This window comes from Perissodus microlepis, chromosome 7, assembly GCF_051167445.1.
Source record: "Perissodus microlepis isolate ML-2025 ecotype Zambia chromosome 7, ASM5116744v1, whole genome shotgun sequence".
Classification (NCBI taxonomy): domain Eukaryota; kingdom Metazoa; phylum Chordata; class Actinopteri; order Cichliformes; family Cichlidae; genus Perissodus; species Perissodus microlepis.
This window is the reverse complement of record NC_140467.1, coordinates 61,579,647-61,593,957: the sequence shown is the minus strand read 5'-3', so window position 1 is coordinate 61,593,957 and position 14,311 is coordinate 61,579,647. Positions and strand designations below refer to the sequence as shown.

General features: G+C 42.7%; 1 protein-coding gene across 1 annotated transcript in view; it reads right to left on the bottom strand.

Moving 5' to 3' along the window:
• Nucleotides 1-731: 731 nt before the first annotated feature.
• Nucleotides 732-14,311, bottom strand: part of LOC146384473 (mitochondrial inner membrane m-AAA protease component AFG3L1-like) — a 17,540-nt gene continuing 3,960 nt past the window's right edge. The window contains exons 4-14 of the mRNA XM_084936446.1: nucleotides 5,434-5,558; nucleotides 5,019-5,280; nucleotides 3,997-4,134; nucleotides 3,753-3,906; nucleotides 3,562-3,669; nucleotides 3,109-3,234; nucleotides 2,888-2,998; nucleotides 2,644-2,759; nucleotides 2,320-2,520; nucleotides 2,026-2,220; nucleotides 732-1,856 (exon numbers count right to left, since the gene is read on the bottom strand). Of these exons, the coding sequence (XP_084792572.1) occupies nucleotides 1,629-1,856; nucleotides 2,026-2,220; nucleotides 2,320-2,520; nucleotides 2,644-2,759; nucleotides 2,888-2,998; nucleotides 3,109-3,234; nucleotides 3,562-3,669; nucleotides 3,753-3,906; nucleotides 3,997-4,134; nucleotides 5,019-5,280; nucleotides 5,434-5,558 (1,764 nt within the window). The 3' untranslated portion in view covers nucleotides 732-1,628. The remainder of the gene's footprint in view (nucleotides 1,857-2,025; nucleotides 2,221-2,319; nucleotides 2,521-2,643; nucleotides 2,760-2,887; nucleotides 2,999-3,108; nucleotides 3,235-3,561; nucleotides 3,670-3,752; nucleotides 3,907-3,996; nucleotides 4,135-5,018; nucleotides 5,281-5,433; nucleotides 5,559-14,311) is intronic.

Genomic DNA, 14,311 nt, shown 5'->3' with positions numbered 1-14,311 from the left:
ACAAATGCTCACTCTCCATCAAGCACTCCAGACAGCGGTCCTTTGGGAGCAGGGCTTTCACTCTGAAACATGCTCCCCTCTGAGATCTGTGATCCTCCATCTCAAAAAGCAGCTGAAATGTCACATGCTCACTGAAGCCTTTTTTCTGTGTCTAAAGAAACCTCGGGTACTTTGAAGGGTGCTCTATAAATCTAAGTTATGATTCTTGTTACTACTCTACAACATTATTATTGGTTATTATTGCAATAGGCTCAGTACTTCTTATCCACTCCCCATGTGTTTATATACAAGGCTGCCTTTCCGTATGCCCGACACCGGCGGGTTCTTCCTCGCTGGAGCTGTACGAGTTCCCCCTCTAACATTGTAGGGGCTCCAAATTCCAATATAAAGCTTATTAATAACCTGAAAATCCATCTTATAAATGAAAAATCAGTTTACACAAATCAGGACATGAAGTATCTATCTCCTGTGCTGGGAGACTTCCAGGAGGCGCTCGTCTCATTTGGATGCTAACAGGCTTCAAAGTATTCGTTAGCGAGATAAGTTTAATTCGTTTCAGTCCCTTCAGGGATGCTGCTGATGAAAATTTAAAACATAAAATAAGACGAGCCTTTAACTCTGAAGGGAACGACTCGCGTTGGGGCTGAAATGCGACGCCTGCAGCCATCACTGACGGTCTGTGGTTCAGTATTTTAGGGGGATTTTTACTTTAAATCAGCATAACTTACACGAAATGTTTCATTTTTTATTTTCTGTTAACATCACACAAAAATCAATATGATCAAAACGTTTGTACAAAAAGAAATCCGAAGTGACGGATGCTGCTGAGGTGTTTCGGTCCGACGACTCTTCGTGTCAGTATGAAGAGTAACTGCTGTCCACAAAAAGAAAAGTTTAAAAACGATCCAGTGTTTTTAGTCTGGACACACAGAAAATAATCCTCCTCATTATCAGCAAGGCATCGGTCAGGAAGGGGTCTCCCCTTTAGAAGAATAAATAAAGGAAGAGTCAGTCTGTATGCACCGTTTAAATGCGCATCGTGTACATTCTAGCCTCCTGTTTGAGTCTTAAAGGCATTCTGGAGCAAATTCCTGCCCAGATGTTGGAAAGAAGAAACCTCTGGACAAATTCTACAAGCAGAGACTGACCAGAGACTGGTGGATCTGAGGAGGAGGTATCTGAGGTGCTCCCAACATTGCCCCTACTATTAACAAGTAGTAGGAAATTATAACCACCAACCTTCATATCAGTTATACAGGTCACCAACTATTTACATTTTAAAGACAGAGCACTAACGAGCAGTGCAGCTGTCTCAGATTGTGCGGTATTGATCCTCTGCAGGACGGACAAGTAAAGTTAAAGTTGACTGAATAAAAAGTACAATTTTATTGAAATCTGTGAAATCACCTGGTGAAATCTTGTATTTTTATGTTTAAGTTCATGAACGTGCACATGTTAATTTCACCTTATCTTAAACGTGTTAAACTAGAAAGTTTCTTGAAGGTAGAACAAATCGGGGTGAATGGCCACGTGCTCTTCCTAAACCCAGTACCTCCCCCAGACCTCCCAGACTCTGTCAGACCTTTTTTTTTTTTTGCAGCTGGTACGTGTTGGGTGTTTTTTGGACTCTACATGGCCTGCCGTTTGTCCTGAGTTGAATTTTTGTCTTCCGCCTCCCCTCCTCTCTCCTGGTTCCAGTCTCGGAGGCCCTGCGGCAGGCTCGTGTCCTCCTCGAAGCTGCCGGTCCCCTCCACAAACTCCTCATACGTTGACTTCTCCTCAAACGGCCGAGGGCCCAGCAGCTCCAGCATGTCAGCCTTGTTCAACACCTCCCTTTCTAGCAGGCGCTTCCCCACCTGAGGATCACAGCAGAGGTGGAGCTTAACTGGTTTGTTTCAGACAGAGGATGAACTGAAGCCCAGATGTGGGGCTTCAGTTCATCCTTATTTGAACTATGAATCATGGAAAGAATACTCAGCGTTTATCTGAGGTTATGTTGTGTTTTTGCGTATTAGAAAGTCTCACCAGCTCCACCAGGTCCTTCTTGTCCTGGATGAGCTGCAGGGTGCGCTCGTACGCTCGATTTACCAGCTCTCTGACCTCCTCGTCAATGATCTCCGCTGTCGCCTCACTGTACGGCTTCTCCATGACTACCTCGCCCTGTCGGGGGAGGTCAAACGACACCTGTCCCACCTTCTCGCTCATCCCAAACTGCACCACCTGCAAATCAGGGTGCAGAGCGATGCGTCACGGCACAAACAGCACTCTTCTGCTGGTGGGAATCAAACAGGGAGTGTGTTTTTAGTCACACGTGCGTACCTGAGCGTAGGCAGACTGCGTGACCTTCTTCAGGTCGTCCTGAGCTACGGCGGTGATCCGTCCGAAGAAAACCTGCTCAGCCACACGCCCTCCCAGCATCATGCACATCCTGTCGAACAGCTGCTCTTTGGTGTCCAGGTACTGTTCCGTAGGCAGGTACTGAGCGTAACCCAGACCCTTCCCCCGCGGGATGATCGACACCTGGATACAAACCATGTGTGGTTAACCCACAGCTCCCATCTACACCTGTAACTGGTGGAGATTTACAGAGCAGCTGGAGTCATAACAGAAACGACACAGCCCAAGCACGGACAGAGCTCCTACCTTGAGCAGAGGGTCAGCGTGCTGCAGGAACCACCCGACGATGGCGTGACCGGCCTCGTGATAGGCGACGGTCTTCTTTTCTGTGGGCTGCAGGACTTGAGTCTTCTTCTCCAGACCTGAAAGCAAACAACCCGGGAGTCAGACTGTAAGGACGTCAGATACAAACTGTCCTGTTTACCACACAAAGACCATTACAAGAAACAACCGTACACAGCCGTCACGTACTAGGTGATGTCACACTCACCTCCAATGACCCGGTCGAGGGCTTGTTCAAAGTGTTTGGTGTTGACGGATGGGTTCAGGTGCCTGGCTGCGATCAGAGCTGCTTCGTTGCAGACACTAGCGATGTCAGCTCCTGATTCATTCAAACGGGAAAAAACAGTCATCAAATATAATGATTCAAAATAAAAACATTTTTGCGATAGTGCCGTTACATTGTTGTTATTCGATCCAACTGTTACAAACCAGTGAATCCCGGTGTGGAAGCTGCCATCTTCCTTGAAAGACCGTCTTTGTCCAGATTGGGATCCAGTTTGATTGGTCGCAGGTGGACTTTAAAGATGGACGCCCTGCCTTTGATGTCCGGCGGACCTGACAGAAGACAGGAGAGAATTCTTCCTCTGCATTCCAACTAAAACTTATTCTGCGGAGCTTCAACATGAGCATGATTTTACAGGGCACCGCATGCGTCCTCCAGCAGGCTGATCACATTGGAAAACCCAGATATTCCTCGTAGGTACATTTCGCTGCCATGTTTACACTTAATCAGGTCTCTAAATGGCATGTTTGGAGAATGCAAACAGCAAATCAACACCTCACACCAACTGGCAGCACTGTGGTTAGCGGGAGAATGATTTGGGCACATTCCAATACTTTAAGATGTGGAGACTGCAGTAAGGCAGTAAAGACTCTGCTTACCTATGTAGATCTGTCTGTCGAAGCGTCCCGGCCTCAGCAGAGCAGGATCCAGGATGTCCGGTCTGTTAGCTCCAGCCAGGACCACCACATTCGTGGCGGTGTTAAAACCTGTAGAAAAAGATGAAGACACTTAAATCTAATGGGGGGCTGGGGGGATAGTATGTTCCACTTCAAAAATGCAGATTGCCTACCATCCATCTCCGCCAGCAGCTGGTTCAGGGTGTTCTCCTGCTCACTCTGACCCCCAAAGTTCCCCCCTCCTCTCTTCCTCCCCACTGCATCAATCTCATCAATGAAGAGGATGCAGGGGGCATTCTTCCTCGCCATGGCAAACATGTCCCTCACCTTCATGAGGAGAGAGAACAGTCAAACATTCAGTGTCTGAACAGAGTCATCTCAGATGGTCCAGGATCTGCTCCGGGTTCATTCACTTACTCGGGCCGGACCGACGCCCACAAACATCTCGAGGAACTCGGAGCCGTTGACGGTGATGAAGGGGACGTTGGCCTCTCCAGCTGTAGCTTTGGCCAGCAGAGTCTTTCCCGTACCAGGAGGTCCGGACAGCACGGCTCCCTGAGATAGAAACGGCATCAGTTAAAAGTGATTGAGAGCAGTTCACATCCAAGACAAACTGTCCCTCAAAAAACGGCACTAATTTATAAATGCCTCGTCTTTAGCCTGTATCTTTACGAATAATGACTGATTTCATTTCAGGTTTCGTTTTTGGATTTTTCTTTTTGGATCCTACTACAGGATTAAAACTGTTAAGAGTCCAGAATTTCCAACACACAGCAGGGAAAACAGCTCAGTGTTTTTACACTAATAATGTGCTCAAATCAAAGGTACTTTATCTTCAGAATGGAACAAAACTTAATAAAATGGACTACAGTAAAAGCTTTATTAATAAAATGTGCAGCAGGGACTCATCAATGTGAAATAAACTCTTCATAAGCATTTCTACACATATCTGAGCAAAGCCATGCAGACACAAACAAGATTGTAAGCAAAGACATAAATAAAACAGATGATCAAATGCAGTCAAAGTAAGTTATTGGTATCGCAGAAACTAGGGGTGGGAGATCTATTGCATACACTTGATGTATCGAGAGGTTAAAATGACTTTATTGTAACCATCAAATAAAGGCTGCCGTGGAAATATTAAGTTGTCTAGACCTAATTCACTGAGAGTTTTTTCTCTCAAACACGCTGCAAATGCATCATTAATGGCCCCTCCCAACCGGAAAATTTCCTACCCAGCACACTGCGCTGAGCGTGCATGTTTATATACTACCAGATATAAACAGGGAAAATATGGCGATAGTGGGAGTTTCACAGGGAGGATGTCAAACAAAATATTTTCCAAAACATGCTGTAAAACTCGTGCTGCAAAAGGCAGCACTACCACAAAATTATTCCACCAGATGAAAAGTCCTCGTCTGATAAACTCGGATTTTTACCTTGGGGATCTTAGCTCCGAGGTCCTGGTACTGCTGCGGGTTCTTCAGGAAGTTCACAAACTCCATTATCTCCAGCTTGGCCTCCTCACAACCAGCCACATCCTTGAACTTCACTTCGATGTTGTCCTTCATCATCTTGGCTGTTGACATGCTAAATGGATTCCTACCACCTCCAGCGCCTCCTCCCATTGGTTCCCGCCGCAGCATGAAGAGCAGGAAGCCAATCACCAGCACGGTCGGGATCATGTTCAACAGGAAAGAGCTGAAGGAAGAAAAAGCAGCGTTAGGAAAGCTACTTTTTCACAAATGTTATTATAGAAACTGAGGTTGTTAGGCCCTTTTTAATAAAGATTTTACCCCTGATTAAAGCCTCTGGCTGACATAATGCATGCTGCGTTTGTGTGTCCAAACCCACCCATCACTCTCAGAGCTGTAGATGACGGCAGGTTGGTGCGTTGACTCCATTCCGAGTTCCAGAACTGCCGTCTCGAGGTTTCTCTCAAATGTGTCGACGCTGCTGATGTTGAACCAGACGTAACTCTGAGGGACAAACAACATCATGCATCATTCAACTAGAGAAAGGTAGCCTGAACTGTGCGACTTACCTGTTCCTTATGGAACGCCAGGACTGCCATAATGAATTAATTAAATACACTATTAAATAATTAATTAAATGTGTCAATAATTAATTAAAATTGGAATTAATTAATTAAATAAATAGGTATGACACATGTAATTAATTAATTATTGCCACATTTAATTAATTATTTATGTATTTCGCATTTTAATTAATTATTGACACATTTCATTAATTGTTTAACGATATATTTATTTATTTCATTTTGGCAGTCCTGGCACCTGGCTCTCATCTTGAATTAATTTTATCTGTCAGCCTCACCCATCAAACTCAGGGGGCGGGGTTAACGCTGCCCATGCAGCTTCTCTAACATTTGATTGGTTGCCGTGCAAAGTAAGTCAAAACAGGTCGATCCAAGATAATCGATTGCTTGTGTAGACTTGGGGCAGCCAGGTATCCCAGAATGCATTTCAAATCACAGGCAGCAATGGTGGTGGTGGTGTAGTTTTAAAATACCCGTTTTTCTGTCACCAACTACACTTTTAACAGTGTTTTTTTATTATTTAATAATATATTTATTTATTTCATTTTGGCAGTCCTGGCGCCTGGCTCTCATCTTGAAATAATTTTATCTGTCAGCCTCACCCATCAAACCCAGGGGGCGGGGTTAACGCTGATCGAGTCAAAACCATTGCTTTGGCCTGGTGGCCATTGTTTCTAGCACACAACAACCGGCATGTGGAAACTAACAGAACTGAACTTTGAAAAACCCTGTTTGTGTGTCACCAAATACAGTTTTAATATTTTTTTAGCCGAGAATGTAGCGGTTTAATCTTCATATGTCTGGTCGGTTTGTGGTCGGTGGGCAAAGCGTGGGATAGACCCGCTCGCCTCGCAAGCAATCGAGCTGTTATTAACACCGACAAAGCGCAGGCCCCGGTACACAGCTGTAATAACCGCCGCTGACACTGACTTCTTTTACTGAGGTTATATTTATCGGGTTTTTATTTCCTGATGTTCTTATGTGTCCTACGTGTTTCAGTCGCCAATTCTGAATTATAACTAACATTAAAAACATGTTTAAGGAGGAGAGAGAGCAACTAAATCCGATTAACAGCTGATCTTTGGGTTTTTGTTCAGTAATCAGCGTGACCTGTGTATAAACGCATAAAAGAAATAACGTTGGTGTTTCCGTCATGTAGTAACTGTTGGCTTTAACTGTACAAAGGTTGTTCGACACTATGAAACACATACAGACTTCATGATGTTCGGCTAATATTTTTATTGTGAATATTAATCATGAGGGTAAACGGCCCTGTACACCACGGAGCGAGGTCAGCATATCCACGATATCTTCAGCTCTCTGAGTTAACCCAGAGTTTCCCAGCTGACTAATCTAACTGTCATCTACGAATATGTCACGGGTCATATCAATATGATTTTACAGAAAAGCATCCTTAATACTGCCAACTATTTTAGAGACGTGAAAATCTACAGCATAAAGACCAAAAAATATAGCAGTCTAACAACACTGTAACAGATGAACGTCAGTTTGTCAAAGTAGAATGAAAGTGATTGGTTGAACAGGTGTCCGTGATCTGTGTTATCTGCATTTTCATCAGTGTAAGAGACTCAGCAGCAGATTAGAATAACAGTTATACATTTAATAAATTACCAAATGAATACACGCAAGAAACGAGCAAACCTGTTCCGACAATTTGAGTTTGTATCCCCTCCGGTGCAGACTCGCTGCTGTTTAAATGTTTGAGAGGAAGATTAGATATAAACAAACGTCAAACATAGACTCATTCTGCGTTCACATTTGATATGAGGCCAGCACGTATAGTGGCTGTGTCCTGTTTTAAGATCATACCTGTAAAATTGTTGTCTGACCTCCGTCGATCCAGCCGCTCAGTCCGTGGTTACCATGGTTACTGCATAAGCAGCTATAACGTTAACAGCTGGCACTGAGGAAACCAACCGGCAGCATGAGTGTTTACGTTTTTCATTGCAAAAGAACCGTCTGAATGGTTAACTGAAGTTAACTTGGATAAATTATAGTTAAGGAGTATCAGAGATAAGGCCCATGTGAGCTGTGTGACTGTTCACCACTACACTGAAATCAGTAGGCTATTACTGAAATACACGTGCTATATCATAAACTATGATATAAATAGGGAGGTCCTACTAACATGTTTAGTTTTAAAGGACACCTTCCTGCCTTTAGTCTCATTCATGAGCAGTATTAGTTTTCTTCTAACATCCAGAAGTCTGCACGATGTGTTACACAGTTTCTAACAAGCCTTTGACAGTTAAACATAACATGACCGAAAAAGCAAAAAAAATAAATAAAAAATAAAGGGAGAGAGAGAGAGAAAAAAAAAATAAATCACACAAATTATATGTTAACCCCATTTATTTTTAGTTAAGTAAACTCTAAAAATTCTAACAGACAGCTGGTGCTTAGAATACAGTTGAATAACTATTAAGAAACAGATGATATAATATTTCTGTCCAGGTTGCAGTCTGCATGATGAACATGCTGTTGCAAACTCTGCTTCTCTCGGTGGAAATGCGCCTTCTCTTTCCTCTTTGTATAAAACATTTTAAAAATCAGTTTAATCTCAAAATTCACTGTTAAATCCAAAACACACCAGATAAAGAAAAGCGAATAGTTCAGTCTAACACATGTGCCAGTGAACCATTAAAGGTCTGTAAAACTATGCAGTTATGAAACGTAACTTTAACCTCAGTCAAACCGATTTGCTCAGTTGTAAATAAAACAGCGAAGTAAACGTGACCCGACAGACAAAACCTGAGTGAATTAAGTCCAGCGTTTAACCACTGAGAGCTAAAACTCAGGTGAGGTTTCAAAGCTGTGTGCCTGTGATTGGACATCAGCCGCCGATGAAGCTGGTTCGCCTATAAAGTGCTCTGTAAGGAAACAAGCTCCAGCAGCTCTGCGCTCGGGAAAAATACTATATTTCCTTATCTTGTGCAGAAAAATGCGCTGACATTGCGTTATATTGTGCACCGGCTGCCCAGTTAAACTGTGACTATCACCAGGTAACGTAGGCGTGTTTCTTGAATTAGCAGCAGGTGTTAAACAGCTGACAGATGAGGAGGAGGATGCATGCAGGTAAACTGAGGGTCTGTTGAGCTGATCGCTGGTTTCGTGAGAAAAATGTCAGCTCGTTCTTTATGTTACAGAAGCACAGAGACACAAGACCAGGTGGAAAGAGACGATCGTTCGGTGAAAATGAGAATCTGCAAATGCAACATGTGGAACACGGAGAGTGGAATATGTAAACAAACCGGTTAACGTAACCCCCTTGGTGCACTCTGCATGCTGACTGTTAGCAGAGCTAGTGAAATCTCTGAAAACATCTGAGCACTTTTGCAAACATGTTCTATGTTGACAACCTGACCAGACATGTGAAGATTACGGCGCGACATTCGCGGCTAAAACACTGTTAAAAGTGTAGTTGGTGACAGAAAAACGGGTATTTTAAAACTACACCACCACCATTGCTGCCTGTGATTGGAAATGCATTCTGGGATACCTGGCTGCCCCAAGTCTACACAAGCAATCGATTATCTAGGATCGACCTGTTTTGACTTACTTTGCACGGCAACCAATCAAATGTTAGAGAAGCTGCATGGGCAGCGTTAACCCCGCCCCCTGAGTTTGATGGGTGAGGCTGACAGATAAAATTAATTCAAGATGAGAGCCAGGTGCCAGGACTGCCAAAATGAAATAAATAAATATATCATTAAACAATTAATGAAATGTGTCAATAATTAATTAAAATGTGAAATACATAAATAATTAATTAAATGTGGCAATAATTAATTAATTACATGTGTCATACCTATTTATTTAATTAATTAATTCCAATTTTAATTAATTATTGACACATTTCATTAATTATTTAATGGTGTATTTAATTAATTCATTATGGCAGTCCTGGCGTTCCATAGTTCCTAGGCCATTTGTGTTTTTAATCTATGCAAAATAAAAATAGTCTTTGTGCAACTTTGACATTTTTAATGAGTAAAAAACCTCAGGGAATGTCTGACAGAGTAATTAATATTGACTTGTACTGTATGTAGCAGCACCTCACTGTGACACTTTTTATACATCTGAAGATTCCACTTTAAGCCCAAATCATCAGCCTTTCCACTGTGCTGTCAGTTAGTATGAGGCTTTTGTGTGACTATGCTATGTTCAGTTTCCTCCAAATGTGCCAAACATCTCCACTTTGGTCTACACTGGACGGTCGGATGATGGGGCGAATTTGATGGTTGTTTTCACATGACTACTAATGGTCAATGGTTACTCTGGTTACATTTGTTTTACTTTTTAAACTTCTCTAGCTGCCCAAACTCTTTCAGGCTTTCTCTAAATGTACATAACACCCAGATTGTGCCTTTAAAAAAAATCCTTAAACAAGAAACTTTTAGTTTTTTAATGTAAACATGTAAAGAAATTTAACTGAATTTGGTTAATTAAACAAAGTAATTAACTGACCACAAACAATACTTTGAAGAGCCACTAGGGGTTGTGACAGCTGGATAAAAATCTATTTCAAAATCGCTCGGACCGAGATGGACGCGCTGGTTAACATCCTTCGAGTTGTTTGCTGATGGGAAAGGTCTTATTTTGACGGATGATGCTACAGCCGCGATCAGACAGTGGAGACGCGCTCTTCTACTGCACATGGCCGGACAGGACGTGCAGGACGTCTTCTCCACTCTACCACAGACGGGAGAGGCGATGGATTACACCGCTGCGGTGACTGCACTCAACACTTATTTTGTTCCTCAAGTGAATGCAGCATACGCACGCCAAACTTTCCACAAATTGTCCCAAACACCAGGTGCGACTGTGCAACAATTTTGTACACGTTTGAGGCGAGCTGCAAAAGACTGTGACTTTCAAGCTGACAATGATAACCAGATACGGGACGCTATCCTGAGTAAATGCACTTCTGAATATGTACGGAGAAAGCTGCTTGAGGAGGGTCCAGGCTTAACTCTAACTCGCACGTTGGAGGTGGCTTCACACTGTGAACGTGTGGAGGAGCAGATGGCGGCGATGAGCGTCGCCGGGGAAAAGAAAGGAGAGGACACGGTCAGCCGGATTTTTACAGCAAAGAAAGAGAAGAACAACAGACCAAAAGGAAAAATGAAAGATGATAATAAAACAGACAGACAGTGTTACAGGTGTGGTTATACTGACCACATGGGCAAAGATCCCAAATGCCCAGCACGAGGACAAACATGTCACAAGTGTAATGGTAAGGACCACTTTTCAAAAATGTGTCGTACAAAAAGACAAAAGAAACAAAATGTGAATGCTGTTGAACAAGATGATTATGCATTTACTGTGAATGATGATAATGTACCTGAGAAACTTACCTTTTCTGTTTGGGGGAATAGAGTTGAAAATGTTAGTTGACTCTGGAGCTACAAGTAATGTGATGGGAGAAAACATATGGGAAAAGCTAAAAGCTGAAAAGATAAAATGTCACTCATATGTACCCAAAGAGCAGAGGAATTTATATGCATATTCCTCAGCACAGGCACTCACGGTTAAAGGTGCATTCAGATGTGAAATCAAGATTGGTGACAGGACTGAAGAGGCTGAATTTATTGTGATTAGAGGTAATGGTGAACCACTCCTGGGGGAAAAGACTGCCATAAAGTTAGGAGTGTTGAAAATAGGTGAAAATGTGGCAGAGCTTACCCCGGAGTCAAGAGAGATAACTACATTTGCAGTGCACAACGGAGTATACCGGTACAAAAGGCTAATATTTGGAGTCTCATCAGCTAGTGAGCAATATCAGCATGAGATTGCCAATGCACTAGCTGGCATTGAAGGAGTTGAGAACATTTCAGATGATGTAATCATACACGCGCCAGACCAGGAAACCCATGATAAGCGCCTGCATGCTGTGATGAAGAGACTCTCTGACTGTGGCCTGACACTAAACTCAGAGAAGTGTCAGTTCAACATGGACAGACTCGTGTTCATGGGAATACTGCTGACACAGAAAGGCATAGGCCCAACTGAAGAAAGAGTGAGAGCTGTGGTGGAAGCCCGAGAACCGAAGAATGCTACTGAGGTGAGAAGCTTTCTTGGACTGGTAGGCTTCAGTAGCAGGTTCATACCACAGTTTGCTACACTCTCTGAACCACTTAGACGTTTAACTCGAAAAGAAACTATGTTTACATTCGGGCCAGAACAAAAGCAAGCATTTGAAAGACTAAAGACTGAGTTAGCCAGAGCAGGTACCCTAGCCTATTTTGACAAAGAAGCCCCAACCAGAGTCATAGCAGATGCAAGCCCTGTAGGCTTGGGCGCAGTGCTAATACAAATACAGAACGGAGAAGAGGTACCAGTGTGCTACGTAAGTCGGAGTTTAACAGACTGTGAGCGAAGATATTCTCAAACAGAAAGAGAAGCCCTAGCACTGGTATGGGCATGTGAGAGACTACATCCATATGTGTATGGCAGGAAGTTTGACCTCATCACAGACCACAAGCCATTAGAGGTCATATACAGCCAGAAATCTAAACCTTGTGCACGCATAGAAAGATGGGTTCTCAGACTGCAACCATATGACTTTAAAGTAGTGCACATCACGGGAAAACAAAACATTGCGGATTCACTGTCAAGACTGCTGTCTGACACCACGTCAAAAGAGATACATAAGGATGAATCTGAAGAATATGTGAGATTTGTTGCAGTGAATGCTACTCCAAAAGCACTCACAACAAGAGAGGTTGAAGAAGCCTCTGCTACAGACTCAGAATTAACAGAAGTGCGAAGAGCTATTGAAAATGGACACTTTGAAAAATGCAAAACATATGCACCCATTGCAAATGAACTGTGTGTCATCGGCTACATAGTTTTGCGGGGAACTCGCATTGTATTGCCAGAAAACCTCAGAGCTTAAGCACTGTCACTAGCTCATGAAGGACATTTAGGAATTGTTGGAACCAAACAACATCTCAGAACAAAAGTTTGGTGGCCAGGGATGGACAAAGCTGCAGAAAAGTTTTGTAAAGCTTGTCACGGATGTCAAATAGTAGCCAGACCAGATCCACCTGAACCACTGAGAAGCACACTTTTACCGGATGGACCATGGCGAGATGTGGCGGTAGACTTACTGGGACCGCTACCTTCGAACCACTCAATACTTGTACTGATAGATTACTACAGTTGGTACTATGAGTATGATGTAATGTCATCTACAACTGCTGAAAAAGTCATTGACTCTATTGACTGTATATTTAGCAGACATGGGCTACCAGTTACCATCAAATCTGATAACGGCCCACAGTTCAAATCTGAGCTGTTCAGAGAATATTGTGAAACTAATGGAATCAAACATATAAGAACTACACCAAAATGGGCTCAAGCAAATGGAGAAGTGGAACGTCAAAATGCATCATTGATGAAAAGAATCAGGATCGCACAAGCCGAAGGACTTGACTGGAAGCGAGAGCTAAGAAAATATGTAACAGTGTATCGCAGCATTGAACATCCAACCACGGGCAAAAGTCCAGCAGAACTCCTGTTCAACCGCAAAATGAGAGGAAAGTTACCGAACATCGGTGAGGCAAAAACAACGGAGTTGGACGTGCGTGACAGAGACGCTGAACAGAAAGGAAAATCAAAGATTTATGCTGATGAACGAAGGGGAGCTGAGTATTCAAAAGTTGACACGGGAGACACAGTGCTGGTTCAACAAGACAAAGTGGACAAGTTTACAACACCATTCAACGCAACACCACACAAAATTGTAAGCAGAACTGGAAACCAAGTCATTATTGAATCACCAACAGGAGCTCACTATCACCGGAATACCACACATGTGAAGAAATACGAGACAAATGAGACCAGAGAAGGACACTATGACACAATACCTGAAAGGGAGGAAGGTGAAACACCCACAAAGACTGACACCTTCACTCCAACACCACAAGAGGGCTCCCAGGGGCCAGAGAGACCAAGTAGATCACAGAGGGCTAAAAAGATACCCGAGAGGTTTCGTGATTTTGTGGTGAAATGAACTATAATATGTTAAGGTGAAGAGGTACCTTAAAATTGGCAAGTTTCAAGTTCATATGTGTATGTCGACATGTATATATTGAAAAAAGAAAGATACATGTGTGGTGAGACAGTTAGATAATATAATTGTTAGAAAGTAAGACAAGAAAGAATGTTCAATGTTGGAAAAAAAAAAAGACATCAAAGTTATTACAACTAAAGTTTGAGTCTAAGGAAAAGGGGGATGTCATGTATTGATATGGCTATGTCTTAATGTGATGACCTTTGAACTGGAGGTTGTTGTCCGAAGGAAGCCCCGTTAAGTGGCTAGTTGTAAGATGGACAGTATTCAATAAAGCCAGATAAAGACCGTGCTTTATGTCCTGATTCAATTCAGAGTGCTCTGCCTAATTTAGTAATTAGGTGGGCACACAACAGTCGACTAATCAGATCATCATCCACTGGACGTAAAACGTACAGCTTATTGCACCAGCAGCATCTACTCTTATATAACTATCATTAGCTTACAGCTTTAAGTGTTTAAGTTATGTGCTAACTAAAAATAAAGACAAGATGATAGTTTATTAAATTTAAATCAAATTTGCAGATTGTTTCAGTGGAGTTTAATAAACTCAGCCGTCTGCTCCTTGCTATCTA